Source organism: Dermacentor silvarum, chromosome 9, assembly GCF_013339745.2.
Source record: "Dermacentor silvarum isolate Dsil-2018 chromosome 9, BIME_Dsil_1.4, whole genome shotgun sequence".
Taxonomy (NCBI): domain Eukaryota; kingdom Metazoa; phylum Arthropoda; class Arachnida; order Ixodida; family Ixodidae; genus Dermacentor; species Dermacentor silvarum.
This window is the reverse complement of record NC_051162.1, coordinates 156,986,880-157,006,805: the sequence shown is the minus strand read 5'-3', so window position 1 is coordinate 157,006,805 and position 19,926 is coordinate 156,986,880. Positions and strand designations below refer to the sequence as shown.

The window sequence follows — 19,926 nt, the reverse complement described above, 5'->3', positions numbered from 1 at the left end:
AGTAGCATACCTTACGGCGTTTGTAATTGATGCTGCATCAATATGCATTCCCCAAACAAACGGGTCACCTTCGAAACGACGTATACCATGGTGGAATGAGGAATGTAAGGAAGCGCGGAAGAAGCAGAACAAGGCCTGGAATCTCCTACGTAACTCCCCCACCACACAGAACCTAATTAATTTCAAGGCGATTAAGTCACAAGGAAGAACACGCCGCCGCGCAAAACGGGAAAGTTGGCAAAAGTACATCTGTAGCATCAATTCTTTTACAGACGAAAGAAAAGCATAGAACCGAGTAAACAAATTAAAAGGCCGACAAACTCATCCTCTGCCGCTAGTAAATATCCAAGGAGGTACCCTCACAGATCAAGCTGATTTTCTAGGTGCACACTTCGAACATGTTTCCAATTCATCCCACTATCCCAACACATTCTTAAGATATCAACGACAGGCAGAGCGACTGTCCTTAGATCGGTAAAGCACGCGATACAAACCATACAATCACCCCTTTAGCATGGCCGAATTTCAGGCTGCACTGAAATGTTGCAACAAATCTGCGCCAGGACCCGATGGAATAGTATATGACATGATTAAGCACTTAAACCCTGAAACTCAAAAAACACTACTGTCGCTTTTCAATGCCATGTGGTCTACAGGTCACATTCCGTCCGCTTGGAAACAAGCCATCGTAATCCCAATTCTCAAAGAAAACAAGGACCCCTCTTTAGCAGTCAGCTACAGACCCATAGCGTTGACATGCTGTTTGTGCAAACTCTTTGAGAAAATGGTAAATCGGCGCTTGATTCATTATCCTGAAAGCAACAAAATACTAGATCCTCTGCAATGTGGATTCAGGGAAGGTAGATCTACAATAGACCCCTTGTCCGTATGGAGGCAAACATCCGGGATGCCTTCATACACAAGCAATTCTTCCTATCAGTATTTCTTGACATGGAGAAGGCCTACGATACTACGTGGCGCTTTGGAATTCTCCGAGATTTGTCTGGAATGGGTATCCGCGGTAACTTGCTATGCGTTAATGAAAATTATATAATAGAACATTCCGTGTGAGAGTTGGCAACGTCCTATCCCGGCCATTCACTCGGGAGACAGGTGTACCTCAAGGTGGAGTGCTGAGCTGTACTCTCTTCATCGTCAAAATGAATTCTTTGCATACCGTTATACCGCGCACAATGTTTTATTCTGTATATGTGGACGATGTGCAGATTGGATTCAAATCATGTAATGTTGCAATCTGCGAGCGACAGGTACAGCTTTGCCTAAACAAACTGTGTAAGTGGGCGGATGAGAATGGGTTTAGTCTAAACCCACAGAAAAGTACATGTATGCTTTTCTCTAACAAAGAGGAATATTACCGGATCCCGATATTTCTCTGAATGGAGAACGTCTATCTGTAAGCGCTCAGCATAAATTTTTAGGTATAATCTTAGATTCCAAACTCACTTTTATCCCTCACCTGAATCATCTTAAAGAGAAATGTCTGAAAACGATGAACCTACTGAAGCTTCCGTCACGCACATCATGGGGAAGTGACAGGCGATGCCTCTTGAGCTTATATAAGAGTCTGATACGATCGCGCCTTGACTACGGCGCAATAGTTTATCACTCTGCTACGCCTAGTGCTTTAAAGATTCTCGATCCTGTTCACCATCTGGGTATCCGCCTGGCTACAGGTGCCTTCAGGACTAGTCCTGCAGAAAGCCTGTATGTTGAGTCCAATGAATGGTCCCTACATCTCCAAAGGACATACTTAGCTTTCTCGTACTACCTGAAGGTAGAATCAAATAGTTGAACACCCATGTCACTCAATTACTTGCAACGTATCTACTGCCAGGCTTTCTCGTAACCGTTCAGCTTTGAGGACCCCTGTGTTCCTGCGTTTGGAAGCAATGGCAGAGAAAACGGGTGTCCCACTTAGAGAAAGCCTACTAATGGCTCCTACTCGCTTTCCTCCACCCTGGGAATGGCAGACTATCGAGTGATGATATTTCTTTTATGCAAGTATCAAAACATGCCCCTGAAGCTCATATACGTTTTCACTTCCTTGAACTTCAAGCGAAGTACTGCTGCGAAGAATTTTACAGAGATGCTTTAAAGTCTCCGTCTGGTGTGGCTTATGCAGCTCTCAGAGCATCGTTTTTAAAATCGGGTGCATTAAATCCACACACCAGTATATTCACTGCAGAAGCATTCGCCATACTCACGGCCGTAAAACATATAAAGGAGACACATACCACTAAAGCTATTGTGTTCACGGATTCATTGAGCGTCGTGAGAGGCCTAATGAGCTTACAAAAACTTAAGAACCCTGTTTTTAATGAACTGTACTCATTGTTATGTGCAGCTTACATGTGCAACCAAGTCATTGTTCTTTTCTGGGTACCGGGCCACAGAGGCATAGCAGGCAATGTAGCCGCCGATGAAAATGCTACGTCAGTAGCCTTTAGTGATACAGATATAAATATGCCCATAGGAGTCACAGACCTCAAACCCTTGATACGACATCAGTTGAGGAAGTATTGGCAAAGCCAGTGGGATACTGAAGTACTAAATAAGCTACACATCATCAAGCCAAAATTAGGGAACTGGAGATACGAAAGGACAGAAAGACACGAGGAAGTGTTTCTCTGCAGATTAAGGATAGGCCATACCTACGGTACCCACGCTCACCTACTGACTGGAAGCGAACCTCCAACATGTGGCAGATGCGGCAATAGCCTTACAGTTATACACGTTCTCCTTCAGTGCCCTGAAATAGAAGCAGAGAGGAAAAAGTACTTCCCCTCCCTGTATCTTGAGCATGTACCTCTCCACCCAGCATTTTTCCTCAGCAATGAACCGCTTTTCAATTTTAACACGGTCTTAAACTTTTTGAAAGAAACCAACACCTTAAAAATAATTTGGTCAGGTTATTTGTAGCTCTGCCTCCCCCTTGTAGGTTGTAGCTGCAATGTAAGCACATTTGTAGAGCACGTACGTGCCTCGCTACCCTTGCCTCCAAGGGGCCTGTTGAGGTACTAGTGCTACCATCTACTATACGCCTCGCCTAACCATCCATCGCTGCTAACATTTTATGATCAAAGCACACGCAACTAATCATTGCCATTGTTTTAGTACATTTATATTTTAAGCAATTTACAGAGACTTATCTTAGCCCCCTTTTACAGCCGTGTTACATTCTTTCATCCCATTAATACTTCATTACACCATGCGTTTGGCGCTATTTGCCCAGAACTGGCCCTTGCGCCATTAAAACCCATTAATCATCACAGCAGACCAACATTATCACACTTTCTCGTGTGAGCGGCTGTGTTGTGGAGAATGCGAGTAATTCGCTTACCCAACACGCGAACGGCCCGTATCCAGCGCTCTCGCCTTTCTCCTTCATACGACCGGGATGGAAATCGGTAAAACTGAACGGTCTTATTCAGTCCTTGACGTTCAGGGCAATTTACAACGCAGCAGTAACGTCGATTGCGGCGTTTCTTCGTAGCGCGCGGAGCTGTCGCGGTTGCCGTCGTGCTCGCCATCGTCAACAAGAACTTTATGGCAGTTCGGCGGCGCGTCCGACTAGCGGCGAAATTCATAGCTCTCATTCTGGGTGTTAAATGCGCAAAACATTCGCAATATGAACGAAAATTAAGTTAAAGCGTTGTTTCGCACTCGTAGCTCCTTAGGCAACTTAGCAAGAGAGTCGGACTTTGCACTACTCAATTATTACCTCTTCGCACCGGCAGGTGGGGCTACGCGTCTTGCAAAACTCTAGAGTCTGACGTCTATATGACGACTTACTCGCCGCTGGGTCACCACGCACACTAATCGACTTCAAAAAGATTCGAAAAAATATATGCATATTCAGCACACAGCTTGGAATCAATGTGAAGCGAAGCTTTCCTAAGGCAGTTCAATAAATGTTACAAATTTTCCCGTTTCATATACCAGCGTCATTGGCGTAAATCATACTGTCTCGCGCGCATGCGTTCTCGCCTACCCGTGCTACCCTACGGGACACTCGTGGCTACATCTCAGAGTGCTAGTTGGCATTGGTAGGATGGAAGTATACGTGCGATTGTGGCCTAAAATAAAACAATGATTTAAATAAAAGCTATTGTGGCCTAATAATTAGAGTAATTGGGCTACTGTGCTGAAGTATATCGAAGCTCGATCCCACTATCTGGCACGTAGCTCTTTTTTTAATATGAGGTATTCGGCAAGGACAGCAGCAGCACCGAGCAACCACGGTCAGGAAAGTCCGGTGGGGATCGCAATGAATGATGCGCTTTCAAACTGCTGGCGCAGTGAGCGTGTAATTGCTACGAACCTAATCAAAATCGGTATTTATTATACATTACAATTACATATATAATTTCCTTTTACGTGCGTCTTGTACTGCTTCTTCGTGCTTCCTCTTGTACTTGATGGGTCCCAGTATAGTGAGGATGGGTCTGTAGGTGCGGAAATATGGTACGTACTTTAGTGTTTTCACGTTGTGGATACCGAGTGCGCATACGCGATCAATGACTCCTCTTGGTCTTGTGGTAGGCCCGTGGTCGTCCCAGTCAGGAAGAAAATGCTCAAACCAGTTGGAAATTTTCAATTGGAATGAATTCGATATTTCCAATTGTGTTTGGATACCCATTGGAAAAATCCGACAGGTTCAATTGGAACAATTGGTTTATTGAACACAATTGGACCCAAATAATCTATGAAATGAGGACTCGTTTGAATTGGACTCGTTGGAACAAGCATGGGCAGGCTTTGGTGGGATTAGAATGGCCCCAACCTTGATATGAGGTGGATATACTTGAAACTCATTTCGAGAAGCATGCCCGGGCATGAACACACTACGGCCATCATCTTCATTAGCATACCCAACATTCACCACTTCACTATGGGAGATACATGTAAGGCGTTATATATGTAAGCAAAATTTGGTTGACGAAGTGGTGCCCACGGTTCATGAGAACTTAGTAAAATTTCAAGAAGTGTCCCAAGTAAGTCGCGAGAAGTTGTAGATTAATCAGTAAACTGGCGCTGCCACATCTTCCACTGGGTGGTAAAAGCACATTTATTAATGAACTAAAGGGCTGGTCAGGGTCGTTTATTTTACATTTGTTTGCGTTTGCTATACGTATGCATGTCCAGCGCTGTCTTCTTTCAATATGTGCATCCGACAAGATGTCTCCACATCAGTTTGTTTTCCACATTGTTACATTAGATGTGGCTTATTTCTTCGTGCGTCTGACGTGTATTCTTGCTGGCCGGCGCACAATACTACACTGACCGAGAAGGGAAAATATTCAGGGCATGCTTCGTCGGTCCTTTCTTCCTGTGTACGTCCACTGTTATGGAGCACCGGCGCGCGCAGGCTTTTGCAACGTGAGTAGGTACGGGAAAAACCTGAGTTTCATCCACTTTCCAGGGTGACTGAGGGCGCCTCGAATCCATCGCATGTAACCGGAGACCCGTGTATTCACTGACGGCACTGTTGGCGGGCATATGTCACCACCTGAAACAATTGCAACTTGCAGTGATCTTCCATCGTCGCCAGTGAACGTTACTGGTCCGCCTGAGTCACCCTGTCAAGTGCAAGGAAAGAAAGAACGCCTAATGTTATTTCTGCGACCAGCAGAGTTTCCTGTAACAATTACAATGAAAGTACCCTGGTACTAACTAACGTTCATGAGAGTTGCGTATATGGCGGTTCAACCAGCAAGGGGAATTAGGGTTAATACATGGACTTGACTAAACTTCGTCCTTCTGGCTTCCGACGGCTTTGTGACTGCCAATTAATCATTTTCAACACGTTCCATTTCGAAGGCCATAATTTGCAATGAATAGGCGCCTGTACAAAAACTAATTACCTGGATATGTTTAGGAAAATACAAGCGCTTGAAAATTTCAGAAAACATTCACGCAGCTAGAAGCTCCTCTGGGAGTCGTCTAAGTATGCGCAAGCATTGTGGCACTTACAAGTCTCCACGCAGCCCGGCGTCATCATCAATGTTATGACGCGTGATCCGGTCAGTATGAACGACAGCGCTGCGGCGGCACGAATTGCTGCGTTCCGGCAAGGTCAATTAATGACGCAAGCAAACTACCGCAGGTGGCGGCGCCAGGTGCGCCGGTGACATTCCGTTCGTAATAAGCCGTTATCGCTCTTTAGCGCCTTAACTATCCATCCGCGTCGAACCATTCTGACCGTAATAAACCGCACTCCGGCGGCGGCTGCGTCCGGCGCGACCGCAAGGGCGATGTCTCGAAAGCGACCTGCCATGGTGAGAGGGAGCGCCGACTACTGATAGACTCGTGTGGGGCTCTGCGTTCTCGCCGCTGAGTTCGCGTTGAATAGAGATCCGCGGGCTCCCATCTTGAAGGCGAACTGCGATGGGGGCACAGTGCGGTGAGTGCTGACAGCTTCGTGTGCTCTGTGTTCTCGCCGCTTAGTTCCCGTTGACCCGAGAGCAAGCACGAAGGTGAATTCGCTCGCTGCTGTGGGCACTATCTTGAAAGCGATCGTCTTACGGGACGAACGTACGAACGGACGTTTTTCTCGTTGTGTAAGCGTAGCAGTGCTTACGCATTTAAACCAAAGCCTATTAAGTACCGTCACAAGGACGTCTGAAGCCAGGGTGTAATGATTCGTGTGCTAATCATTACATCCGTGGTAACCGGGTGATCGGAACTGCACAGTTGCCGTTAATTATTATGTAGGAAACTGTATGACCGCGACCGCCATATTCAATGCAATATGATATCGCATGTCGCCTTCACGAATTTCTCATTCAAACTTTGTTTGCGTGATTATCGTCAGTGCATTCATGGAGGTAGGAAATGGCACCTGTAAAAAAAAAACACGTTTGCGAATAACAAATTGTTCATACTTTCTCAGATTAAATGCACACAAAAGAAGAAACATTATTTTACCGGTATTCGCAACTTACCCTTCTACAATACCAAGAACACCACATTTACCGCGACAAGTCATTTGGTCAGTGTTACGTCTCAGAATTGCAAGGGGCATTCCTTAGGTGCTTCCCAAAGGGAAGATGCTTCATCAGCACCCGCCCAGACGTCGACGGGGCCCGACATAGACTGCGACGAGCAAACAAAGCAGCTTACTTCGGAGCGAAAACAACCGGCGCCCTCCATGGAACTGGCTACTACCGCGAAGGCCGCCATCCTGACCCTCACAAGCTGACTATCATGGAGAGCCCTCTAAGTGATGCAAGGGGCCAACATCGAGGACTTCCGTGGGAACTGCGCCGACTTGAAGCTCCCAAATTGCCACGTGGCTGCCTCGTATACGGGGGCGATGGCGCGACATTGGAGGCGGAGTCCGGCGGAACGGTGCGTCTTCATGGGTGGGATGTTGAGAACGATTCGACCATTGTGGTTGGCCGAGACACAGTGATCAGATTCCGTAATGTAAATGAACTGCTTTAAAAGCGGACAACTTTGATACAGTGAGTGTGTCCTGACGTGTGCTGACACGTGTGTGCTCAGACATGTGAGCTCGGACATTTAAAGTACTCCAACAGTGGGCTTCTATATCTGGAGCCAGTGTTAATATGTATAATAAACCCTTATTTTTTCGCTCCTACTCGCGGATGTATTCATCCCTATATACCTGGAGGGTTCCTGGCCTAAACGTTGCGCCGAGCCACAACATCAGCTAGAAAAGACGCAAACACGAAAGACAGGTGGTCACACCATGCACCTTCAAGTTCCCACACCAGGTCGAACTGACGTCATGGATTTTGATGGCGTTTGCCATGACCTAGTTAATTTTTTATCAGTGAAAATGGACTACATCGTATTTCTAAAGGAGCCAAACATTGAACATGGCAAGTGCCGGGAACATTTACCGGGCCAACGCGGCCCTGCTGCGAAACAAAAGACACATTAAAATCCGTTACGTCACACAGACGTGCCGGTGTTTTTTCTTCCAGCAATCGACTTGTAGTGGCGAATTTAGCGACAATAGAGTTTTCAAAGGGTACGTTATCAGCCTAACCCATTTAGTGTTTCTCTTTTGTCCCTTGAAGATGTTGGACGTGTTAACAAATGCTGTACGCAGTAATTTTGTTCATCATCATGTTCATCATCTTTATCAGCCTATTTATGTGAACTGGAGGACGAAGACCTCCCCCCGCGATCTCCAATTATTCCCGTCTTCCGCCAGCTGGTTCCAGCCTTATGCCTTCTCCAAGTTTCTTAATTTCTTCACACCACCTAAATCTCTGCCGCACCCAGCCACCTTACCATTCTCTTGGCACCCATTCTGTAACTCCAATGTACCACCATTTACCTGCCCTTCCCATGACATGGCCCGCCCAGCTCCACTTTTTGCCTCCTAATGTCAAGTAGAGTATTGGTTATCCCCGTTGGCTCTCTGATCCAAACCGCTCTCTTCCTGTCTGTTAACGTTACACCTAACATTCCCTGTTCCAACACTCGTTGCGCAGTCCTCAACATTTTCCTTAAAGAGCCCCTCAGCAGGTTTGGCCCTTTTAAACAAAGAAGCGTAGCGTATCCATGCCGCGATGAGCATAGCGTCCACAAACTATTACGGCGCCGCGCGCCGCCCCCAGAATCGCTGAAATGTCAACCCAAACGCCGCGCGCCATCCATCTCGATGAAGCCCGCTTAGAGCCAGTGAGTTACGGTCACCCGCGCAAATGCCAATTCGCAGTGCGTGTTTGGTCCCTCACACATCAGTGATCGTCCAATGCGGAAGGCGCGATGCCACATACAAAAAAATGGCTCAGGTTTAACTCTTGTAAACCTAGTTATCACGAGCGAAAGGTCTGTTTGTCTATGCGCAGAGTGTTTCATTAATGCAGGCTTCGCCACTTGGTTAGCTAATATAACATGCTAATCTGGCCTCCCTTTGCTCCGGTGCTTCAGCAGCCAACTTTGCCTTTGCTTGATATTTCGCAGCCTGCCGTCTAGCTACATCTACTGAATGACCGGATCGAGCCTGTCACTTGCGCTGAAGCGCACGCACAGACGCCCCAGCCGGCGCGCCATCCATGGCGAGACCGAACGACCAAGCGCCGGTGAAGCAGCCGTTATAACCTCGCCTAGTCACGTGTTACTGCAGCGGCGAGGCTCCAAGCGAGCGCAGCTGCGACGCCTCTCCGCTGCGCATCACGTGTCGTGACGTCACACCTGCCACACTTACGCTCCGGCGGCTCGCGCGCCTGCGGCTAAAGGTCATTGCGACACGATAAATAGCCTAGCGAGACAGGGCGTAGTAGAGCTTTTGCTCTAAAGAAAGGAATTGAAGGAAGAGGTGCTCAACGCCGCGGTACGCCATTCGGCTCCGGCATGGGAGAAATCCGGGAAGGAACAGCGCTTGGGAACGCTGCTATATAGAGGGAGAGGGCATCTCCGTTGGCTGCGACGCTCGCCTCCGGGTGGCATGGCAACAGGACCGATTTCGAAACTTATTTCTTCCGTAAAACGCTCCTGAAACAGCGTTTTACAGCTTGCAGTGTATAAACAAAATTTGCAATGGAGCCTGGTAAGGGGCTCTTTGAGGCTTCTTCGTTAATCTCTCAGTTCTTGCCCCTTATGTTGGTTCCGGTAGAACGCAATGATTGTACGCTTTTCTGAGTTTTCTCTTCAGGGATAGCGATGAGCTACCGGTCGTGATTTAGTAGTGCCTGCTGTATGGGCCCCAACACCTTTTTTTTATTCTTCTGTGGATTTCGTACTCATGATCTGGGCCCCTGTGAGTAATTAGCCTAGATACATGTGCTCTAGCGCAGATTCGAGAAGCTGACTGCCAATCATAGATGCTCGTTCTCCTGCCAGGCTGCTGCACTAGCTTTGTCTATTGCATATCAATCTTCCACACTAGCCTTACGCTTTGTCGGCTGAGGTCTTCAATCATTAGTTTGAAGTCATCGCCAGCGTTGCTGAACAGGACATTGTCATCCACTAACCATAGGTTGCTGAGATATTCACCGCTGGTCCTCAGTCCAGATGCTTCTCAATCTAATAGCCTCAATGCGGTTACCTTCCCTGTCTTGAATATCTCATTGATGTTTCTCTGTTCCTCGCTCTCTCTCTCTTTCTAGAAGATAAACAATAACGAAAAACAGTCAGCGATTCCACCTTGAAATTTCCGCACTAGTGCGGGGTGACGTCATGAATTGTCGCGGCATATGCATGCGCCTAATTAACTTTTATAGGCAAACATGGAGTACCATATATTCTAAATAAACGAAAGACTGAATTCAGCAAGTTTCGATAATTTTTACTTTGCAGCAACGGCCCAAATGGGAAAATATACATTGAAATACGTGACGTCACACTGAAGTGACTATGCTTCGCTTTCGGCGCGAAATTTAAAAAGAACGAAACTTTGACCCACATTTGGACCTCTACTAGTCAACCTGTTACTGAAAAATTTACGTGAATAGAATTTCCACAGAATAATTAACGTCTGCAAGGATGTAGCGTTACTCTACAGTGTGCCTTTAAACGTGAACTACACCGGTATTTCTTCAGCGCCCAGTCTGGCGCCTAGATGTCGGCATGGGAGAAGAATAGTCTGGCATGAGGTCTGATTCAGCACATACTAAAGCTACTAAGACGTCCATTGGGCAGGTAGAAGGTTTTGTAGAAGGAGATAACCCCTATCTGCAGTACTCACCCGGCAGGGTGAACTTCTTGCCAATTTTGCACAAATTACAGGACCAGTTCGATAGGGACGGAGCGTGAACTCTTTCCTGTATCGTTGTTTTGCTTTTTCGCACTCTTCGTCTGAGAGAGCAACAACGTGAGCGTGCAGAAGAGTCTCGCTGGTGACTGCATCTACAAAAAGATTTTTAAAATTAAACCAGAACACTAAATATCTCCTTTACGTCTTGCATCAATGATCTAACAGCGAAGCGTCGAAAACATTCCCTATTTGTCCACGAAAAATTTACCGATGATAATGGTACTCCCAAACGCGAAAGCTGAGTGCCACTCTATACGTGGTTTTATTTCGCGCTATATTGACGCATCGCACCCATCATTGTACCGACTGGCAGAGCCGCGAAGCTATATATAGACAGGCCACACAGTTGCCGCTTCCCGGCCACTACAGCTTGTGCAATCGCAATATTTACCGGGAAGCGCTTGCAGCGAACGCTATGCACGAAGCCTAGCTTTCTGGTTCTTCTTTAACAGCGGAGCTGTTTAAGCCGGCCGTTAGTCTGTCCGTCGCCGACAAAAAATGTGGGCTGATCTTGGCGGCAGTGCAGAAAGGGTCCAAGCGCAATGGCCCTGTGAATTAACGAAGTTGAGCCTGGCTAAGTGTAGCTAAGCATGGTTGGGACTACTTAAGCTTAGTTAGTCATCAATAGCCAATCAACAGCTAATCGATGATCGATCAATAATCAGTAAATTTCGGAAAATGCTGGGGATGACTTGGTAGTGCTTAGCCTATAGCCCAAATACGTGGCCAATACCTTGCGATAGCCAAACAATTGCTAATCGATGATCGATCAATAATCAATAAATTACGGAAAATGCTGGGGATGACATGTTAGTGCTTCATTGTCATCTTCATCATCAGCCTACATTTGTGTCTAGTGCAGCATGAGGGCCTCTCCTTAAGATCTCCAATTGCCTTGCGCTAGCTTATTCCAATTTGCGCCTACAAATTTCCAAACTTCATCACCCCACCTAGTTTTTTGCCGTCCTCGATTGCGCTTCACTTCACTTAGTATCCATTCTGTAACTCCAATGGTTCACCGGTTGTCCATCCTATGCGTTACATGGCCTGCTCAGCTCCATTTTTTTTTTCTCTTAATGTCAACCAGAATACCGGTTATCCTCGTTTGCTCACTGATCCACACCGCTCTCTTTCTGTCTCTTAACCTTAGGCCTAACATTTTTCGTTCCATCACTATTTGTGCGGTCCATAACTTGTTCTCGAGCTTCTTTGTTAACCTCCAAGTTTCTGACCCATATGTTAGCACCGGTAGAATGCAATGATTGCACACTTTTCTTTTCAACGACAGTGGTAAGCTCCCACTCAGGATTTGGTAATGACTGCCGTATGCACTCCAACCCAATTTTATTCTTTTGTAAGTTTCCTTCTCATCATAAGGGTCCCCTGTGAGTAATTGACCTAGATAAACGTACCCCTTTGCAGACTCTAGAGGCTGAGTGGCGATCGTGAATTTTTGTTCCCTTGCCAGACTACCGAACATTATCTTTGTCTTCTGCATGTTCATCTTCAACCCCATTCTTACACTTTCTCGGTTAAGGTCCTCAATCATTTGTTCTAATTTTTCTCCATTGTTGCTGAATAGGACAATGTCATCTGCAAACCGAAGGTTGCTGAGATATTCGCCGTTGGTCCTCACTCCTAAGCCTTCCCAGTCTGAGAGGTTGAATACATCTAATCATGCAGACAATAGCATTGGAGAGACTGTGTCTCCTTGCCTGACCCCTTTCTGCATAGGTAACTTTCTACTTTTCTTGTGGAGAACCAAGGTAGGCTGTGGAATCCTTGTAGATATTTGCCAAGATATTCACGTATGCCTCCTGTAGCCCTTGATTACGCAATAATCGTTCAATAATCAATAAATTCCGGAAAATGCTGGGGACGACTTCGTAGTGCTTACCCTAGCCCAAATACGGGGCCCTCAAACCTTGCAATAGCCACGTGATAGCCAATCAATAGCTAATCGATAGTCGATCAATAATCAATAAATTCCGGAAAATGCTTCTTCTTTCTGGGGTTTTACGTGCCAAAACCAGTTTTGATTATGAGGCACGCCGTAGGTGGAGGGCTCCGGATTAATTTTGACCACCTGTGGTTCTTTAACGTGCACTACAACGCAAGCACACGGGCAGTTTTGCACTTCGCCTCCATCGAAATGTGGCCGCTGAAGCCGGGATTCGATACGGCAACCTCGTGCCTTAGCTAACTGAGCCACCGCGGCGGGCCCTGAAAATGCTGGGGATGACTTGGTAGTGCTCAGTCTAGCCTAAATACGTAGCCAATATCTTGCGATAGCTATCGAAAGCCAATCTATTGGTAATAATCGATCAATAATGAATAAATTTCAGAAAAGCATAACCAATAAGACCAGGACCAGCTAGGTGCCGATCAGCTCCGCTGTTTCTTAAGCCTTGCGCCACTAGTGCAAGCTACGCTAATTTTTTAGGTGCGCAGCACCTTATGCGACCGGGCTGTCGGCGTCTCCTGTCGTCGTCGTATGTCACGGGAAGCAAGCGGCTCGTGCTCGCGCTCGGCACGCGCTCGTGCCACGGCTCCAGCGTTCGTCTTTGTCGTCCTCCTCCACAGCGGGCTGCGTTGCCGCTCATCATTCCAGAGTAGAATTTCACCTCTTCTGTCGTCGTAATGGGGAGGCCGCGTTTACGGGGTTATGAGCCATTGCTTAAGGCAGTACGAGCCCATTAGCGGTGCATCACTGCATGCTTCGCACCTCCCAGTGGAGCTGCATTTCACTCAATGGGTCATTTGACACTTACGCATAAAATTTAATTCACCGCTCAAACCGAGCCTACAAATTAACTCGCGCTAACTGTAATACCAAATAAAAACTAAAACAGCAACAAGGGCATCCTTAATTGCCGAATTGCTGAGGGGGTTGAGAACAACAATGATGGTGTCGCTAATGGTAAAAGACATCATCAAGCTTGTCCTAAAATAATACTAGTGACGGCTTGGCCGCACGGCTAATTTTTTTTATTCCAAGGCATAGTAATTTATAGGAGGTAACTTCCAATGCCACGCTTTTGCTCGCGTTAATTTGCTCCTAAGGTTTTTGTAGAGATAAGTGCCGTCTGGCTTATATGTTCTGCTCCACACGATAAAGGGCTCTTATAAAAGCCTTCCGTCTTTTAGTCAACAAATTTCTTTACGTGTCTAACACTTCACTGAGTGGGCTGTAGGACCCTTGTACGCGACCTGCAGTACAAACTGCAGGTCACGTTCTCGGTGACGATGAAGCTTATAAGAGCCTGTAGGCATGTGAAGCAGGGTTTGGGTACAGTCTATTTGGCATTCCATTGCAAACATGACTTACAACACATACATAAATGTATCATTCATAAATCGCCATTCTTGCTTACCTTTGTCTATGTATGCGTTGTACGTCATCTTTGCAAAGGAATGTGAATGTAGGAGACACTGAAAGGGAGCCTCACTCTAAACAACAGCCTAGAGTGAGGCTTTCTTCGCTCCTTCCTGCAGCCTGACCCAGGAAGGTCGTCTTCTCCCACGAATCCGACTCGCATTTGGCGCCAATGTCCAAGCATTGCAATGAATGGAAATGACTATTGAGCACTACAAATGTGTTTGATGTTCCAGACGCTCAATGCTGTCACCTTGTCATCTTGCCATAGAAGTCAAAGAATGTTTAGTTACAGCGAAGTGCTTCAACCTTGCACAGTTGAAAACGTGGTACTTACATTCTGTCCCTCCCCATCCTGCAACTAAAAGAGTCTTGCCCGCAAGCTCCATTTTTGATGTGGGCAGGCACACGGGTTTTACGATTGGGTTAAATTCCAGTGGCAGCGGCAGCTGTTAAATGGGACATAAGGCAATCGGTTACACGTAAACAAGCACAGATAATCTAGACAGGTGATGTGTCAAACAGCTTGAACGAATCGGTCACTAAATGAGCTGCTTTCTTAGCCAGTGTTGTCACGTCGACAATACTTAGTTCTTGTCCTTCTCTGTACTATCATTCTACAAGTAGTTACAAGCAAAAAAATTTGGCACAACAGTTTTCGATGCCAATGCTCAGTGCGCGGCAGCTATTTATCAACGATGTTTAATCATGGCTATAACTTTCCATGTAATATAGTTACAGCACTTCACACAGATTTAATAGGCTCACGAATGTACCTAACATGTACATGGAAATGTTTTTTTTTCGATGTAACGCAAGATATCCATTGCATCTATCGCCTACCATACGGATTCCCAGAAGTCGTCTGTACCTGCCGTGGTGGCCTAGCGGCTATGAGGTTGCGCTGCTCAGAATGAGGTCGTCGAAGCCACATCGCATTTGCATGCCTCCGTAAATGTGTCCTGCGTTCCTTGGTGGAACGCCACATTTCGAATAACGTCATCGTGCTTTTGATTTTTAGAAAACCGGGTATAACCAATGTTACACGGGACTGAGGGCGCTCTTTCTTGCCGCCTCTTATTACTTCCGTTGATCTTGAACCTTGCGCCACACAACCTTCTAAATGTATGCGCCAACTAATCCAACATAGCATGCCCTGATAAATAGGATAGCTTTAGGGCGGCGTGCCAAATTCCTCACTGTGCACTTTTGAAACGTAAGGCCACGTGAATGATCGTTCCCATCGTTTAGTTAAATTTTGCTAATAAATACTGCCATAAATGCTGCAGCTCCACCGTACTCTGCATACAGCGGATGCAGGTGGTTTCACATCATACGCTTCGACATTTAAAACATCTTACTTTCAGAAGTCCCACGTCATGCGCGACCTCGGCAAGCTCACTGTATTCTGGGTGCACCATCATCATCTCAGCGTACATTGCGGAGCCCCGGTCTTTCTGCGTTGAATTGAAAACCACCACGACCTCTTTGGCATAGACGAACCTGAAAGATTGAACAAAAAGAGTGTATCGTTAAATGTCACTTCTGGCACGCACCACCAGGTGGCGTACATTTATGTGCACCCTGCCCTCGTAGGATTAACCTCGAGTGCGCATATAAACTTTTGTCACTTTGAACTTCCTATTGTAAAAATGTTTGTTTCGGAGATTACAGTTATGGCGGCATAGATTAGGTTTACATAGCATTACTAGGCCATGCTAATTATAAAAAATTTGTTACCTAGGAATAGTTATTCACATCCAACGCACATATTCGAATCTGCGTGAAGCAAAAGTCTTAGTGAAGTGGTTGAATAAATGCTATATAGCTAAATGCGACGTTTACAATGGTACTTCTTTTCAACCGGTGTAACATGCCATATGTCACGTCATATAACGTTAATTTTTGTGAACAGTACTGGTCACAGCTTTAATATCACGCTATGCTATTTTTAAGTGCTAGATTGTTTCCAAGCTACGCTTAAGTTCAAACACCAAGTGAGGTAGATGTACAGTGCGAAACGTCGTCAAAGTGATGTGGCGAAAATAAAGCAATGTATGATGTGTGTCGAAGGTATAATGACGATGAGATGTGCACGCAGAAACACGTATGACACAAATCAAGCTACATTTAAAGAGTCTGTATATCTTGTGGCGCAGTGGCAAGTACCAATTCTGGAAGGCTGGCAAGGAATGATCACATGCCCTGTGGTACATAATCAGGGCCACAAGAGTGGGCTAAGGGCCACAAGAGTGGGCTAATATAAGGAATTTATAAAAAGAAAAATCAAAGAAGCTGCTGAATTTAGTGCGCAATTCTATTCAGAGGCGCGTACACTTTAGAGATACATAAAATCCGCCCCTATATCTGCAGGTTTTATTTAGCGATATCACATTTTAATAAGCCGAACGCAGCTACACTCAGTGGCCCTATTTTGTGCGTCAATTCCGTGCTACCAATGAGTCGGTTTGCTGTGTCTTATCATACGTGATACCAACCAACTAAATAATGGACCGACGCGAAGCCCTGGTGGAAGGCGTAGGTAAATAAATTTTCGCTTCAAGAAAAAAATATTCGTTTAGCAGTTCTATGCACTCTGTCCGCATACCGAGCCCGAATATCGTAAAGCTATTCAAGTCTCAGTTTATGCAAAATCCTCCATTAGCAGCCCGTGATTCGTGAAAATCTTCTGGGACACGGCCATTTCCCTCTTGTCGCTTGAGAAACAGGCCAAATATGCATGGCGCGAAAAGTTTTGACCAATCACGTAAAACTAATGCCGGATTTGTAATGAACTCGGATTAGAATAGTTTTACGTTATCCTGGACCTGGGGACCTTCCACCCAGCGTATTCACTGGGGCTGTGCAAGCATTCGAAATTCTCAGCACGCATCAATTTGTGGTCCACCAGCCGCTTCGAGTCCGTTGCAAGTGAATCGAGAACAGGGTTGAACACTTCACACTTTGCACACTGAAAATGTTTTCCAATATTGGCAGTAGCGGCTAAATAGACAGCAAAGCGAACAGCGGCCATCTTAAGACTCGTCCCAAGTATGACGAAACATTGAAGACAGCATTGAAGTCAAGAGAAATGCCGCGTCGTTCCAGCTTGTCATCCGACTCTCGCCATGTCGTCAATGGCGTGATGCCCTCATTGTAGTCATATAGTAGTCGGTAATTCGTTACAATACCGTCGTGGTGATGTCATAGTGGTCGTTCTATCGCGATCACTCCAGCTTCGTCATCCGACTCTCTTTATGTCGTCCGTCATCGTCAAGTCATCCTCTTCACACCATCGTCGTCATAAGTCGTCACGCCACCATTTTCTTACACTCACTGTCATCCGTTGTCCTCATTCCATTGTCATCTCATCGACGTCATGCATTCGTTGTAATATTTTCATCGTGATGCCGTCGTGACTGTTGCATCGTCACCATTCTAACTTAATCATCCCACTCTCGTCATGTCGTCGTTGTCATACTGCGTTCGTCGTTCCATCTCCGTCATTCTAGCAAATTCATGCTCTCGTCCTTCAATCGTGCTTATGCTGCCGTGGTCGTGTCATCGCTGTCATGCTTGCTCAGGCAGCGCTTCTACCTGAAAAACATGATCCCGTACCTCCTCCTGGACTTCCACGCGTTCCTCCTGGACTTCCACGCCGGAAACCCGTGGCAATCCGTCGTCGGCGCACCGGCACGGCACTCACGTCCCCGTTTAGAACCCCTGAAAAGTCGTTGTACGCAACCTCTGGAACATGCGACATAAGTGAAACAACCACAGCACACTATCTGTCTACTAGGGATATGTGCTGGTCAATCCTCACTGCGAAATTCAGTCTTGATGTGCTGTAGAGCTCAGTTCTTAAGCTAATGGGCTAGATCCTTCCAAGGAGGGTTGCACCCCTGGCCACCGGAAAGCCATATACTGGTTTGCCTTATACACCAGACGCGTCTGAGTGTGCTCGCGTTTGAGCCGTCGCCCGATGCGCTGAGGAATGCCGTCAATTAGCCCGACATTTCACCTCCGACGACCAACAACGACAAAAAGCCAATCGTGATGGCGATGCTACGAATCCAAACTTCGCTCCCGGCACACTTGTCTAGTTATCCGTGCCTTCTACCACGCCTGGACTTTCGGCAAAACTTCTCTCGAAGTATGATGGACCATACCGCATCGTCGAACGCACCTCTCCGGTCAACTATGCCATAGAGCCGCTTACACCGACATCCGACAAGCGCCGCCGTGGACGGGATGTTGTCCACGTTAACCGCCTGAAACCATTCTATGACCCGCTCGTCTCCACATCGTCAGTCGCCAGGATGGCTCCGCTTTTACACCGGGGTAATTGTAATGAAGAAGAGCACAAGTACAAGGCCAGCGAGATCGACTGTTCAATGCCGACATTGCAACCAGTGGGCCAGCCGGATCGCCAGTGCTTAGCACGAGTGTGAGCCGTTCGGGCAACCAGCTGTTCCTGCTGTGCGTCACCTGCCTTCTCGGTTACGAACAGACGCTACCCTCTGAATTGTTCAGTACACACCTTTACAATATATATATTGTCACGGGTCAACGCGAACAAGAGACCACACGTTGAACAAGACGGCGGAGCAGCTTCAGAATCACCAGCACAAAGACATCTTCTTCGTCTTCGAACACCCTGTCCTACTACTCAGAGTCAGTCAATGCATATACTGTCATCGTCGTTTAAACGTCTATAGATAGAGTACGCGTCATTTGCTCTCTCTCCAAAAGAGCATCGCCTCGATGCTAGACAATAAAGTTCGCTTGGTGAAAACGAAAGTCCCTCGTACAGTCACTCGCTGACGTAGGGCTTCATGCGCACTACGTGCACAAGTTCAGAACGGTGTTGGCGGCGCCTTGTGCAGTGAGGTCTATCTGGAACGACCTCGTATGTGACGTCACTTAGCCGACGCAGCACTTTATAGGGTCCGAAATATCGCCTCAGAAGCTTCTCGGATAGTCCCCGTTTTCGTATAGGCGTCCAGACCCATACTCTTTCATCGGTTTCATAAGTTACAGGCCTATGATGGGCATTATAGCGACCTGCATCGTATGCTTGCTGCTGGTGTATTCGCACGCGTGCGAGCTGCCTGGCTTCTTCTGCACGTTGCGTAAACGCATCGGCATCCGTGTCAATGTCGTCAGGTTCGTGTGGTAGCATGGCGTCGAGCATCGTCCTTACTTCACGTCCGTGTACAAGGCTGAATGGAGTCATCCGTGTAGTTTCTTGTTTAGCCGTGTTATAAGCAAACGTGATATAAGGCAGAATCTCGTCCCAATCGTTGTGCTCTATATTCACGTACATGGAAAGCATGTCTTCGAGTGTTTTGTTCAGGCGCTCTGTTAGTCCGTTTGTTTGTGGATGGTAGGCTGTTGTCTTTCGGTGACTTGTGCCACTGAGCATCAGGACGTTATCTAAAAGCGCGGCTGTGAATGCGGTGCCTCGGTCTGTTATGACGATGGTTGGTGTGCCATGTCTCAGCACAACATTCTCTATGAAAAATCGGGCCACCTCTGCTGCTGTGCCTCTCTGGATAGCTTTTGTTTCGGCGTAGCGAGTGAGATAGTCAGTTGCTACAATAACCCAGCGGTTACCACTAGTAGAGGTAGGAAGCGGACCCAAGAGGTCCATTCCGATCTGGTCAAATGGTGTTTGCGGTACCTGAACGGGTTGTAGCAAACCGGCTGGTTTCGTTGGAGGTGACTTGCGCCGCTGGCACTCTAGGCAGGTCCGAACGTGATGTTTCACGCAACGGGCATCCTGGCCAAAATA

At 46.8% G+C, this 19,926-nt stretch overlaps 1 protein-coding gene across 3 annotated transcripts in view; it reads right to left on the bottom strand.

Annotated features, from left to right (window-relative positions):
- Positions 1 to 5,331: 5,331 nt before the first annotated feature.
- Positions 5,332 to 19,926, bottom strand: part of LOC125940214 (chymotrypsinogen B-like) — a 71,283-nt gene continuing 56,688 nt past the window's right edge. Inside the window, exons 5-8 of one of the 3 annotated variants that reach the window (XM_049656040.1) lie at positions 15,494 to 15,635; positions 14,470 to 14,581; positions 10,688 to 10,848; positions 5,332 to 5,600 (exon numbers count right to left, since the gene is read on the bottom strand). In XM_049656040.1, the coding sequence (XP_049511997.1) occupies positions 5,367 to 5,600; positions 10,688 to 10,848; positions 14,470 to 14,581; positions 15,494 to 15,635 (649 nt within the window). In that variant the 3' untranslated portion in view covers positions 5,332 to 5,366. The remainder of the gene's footprint in view (positions 5,601 to 10,687; positions 10,849 to 14,469; positions 14,582 to 15,493; positions 15,636 to 19,926) is intronic. The other 2 variants (XM_049656037.1, XM_049656038.1) reach the window with 2 other exon arrangements.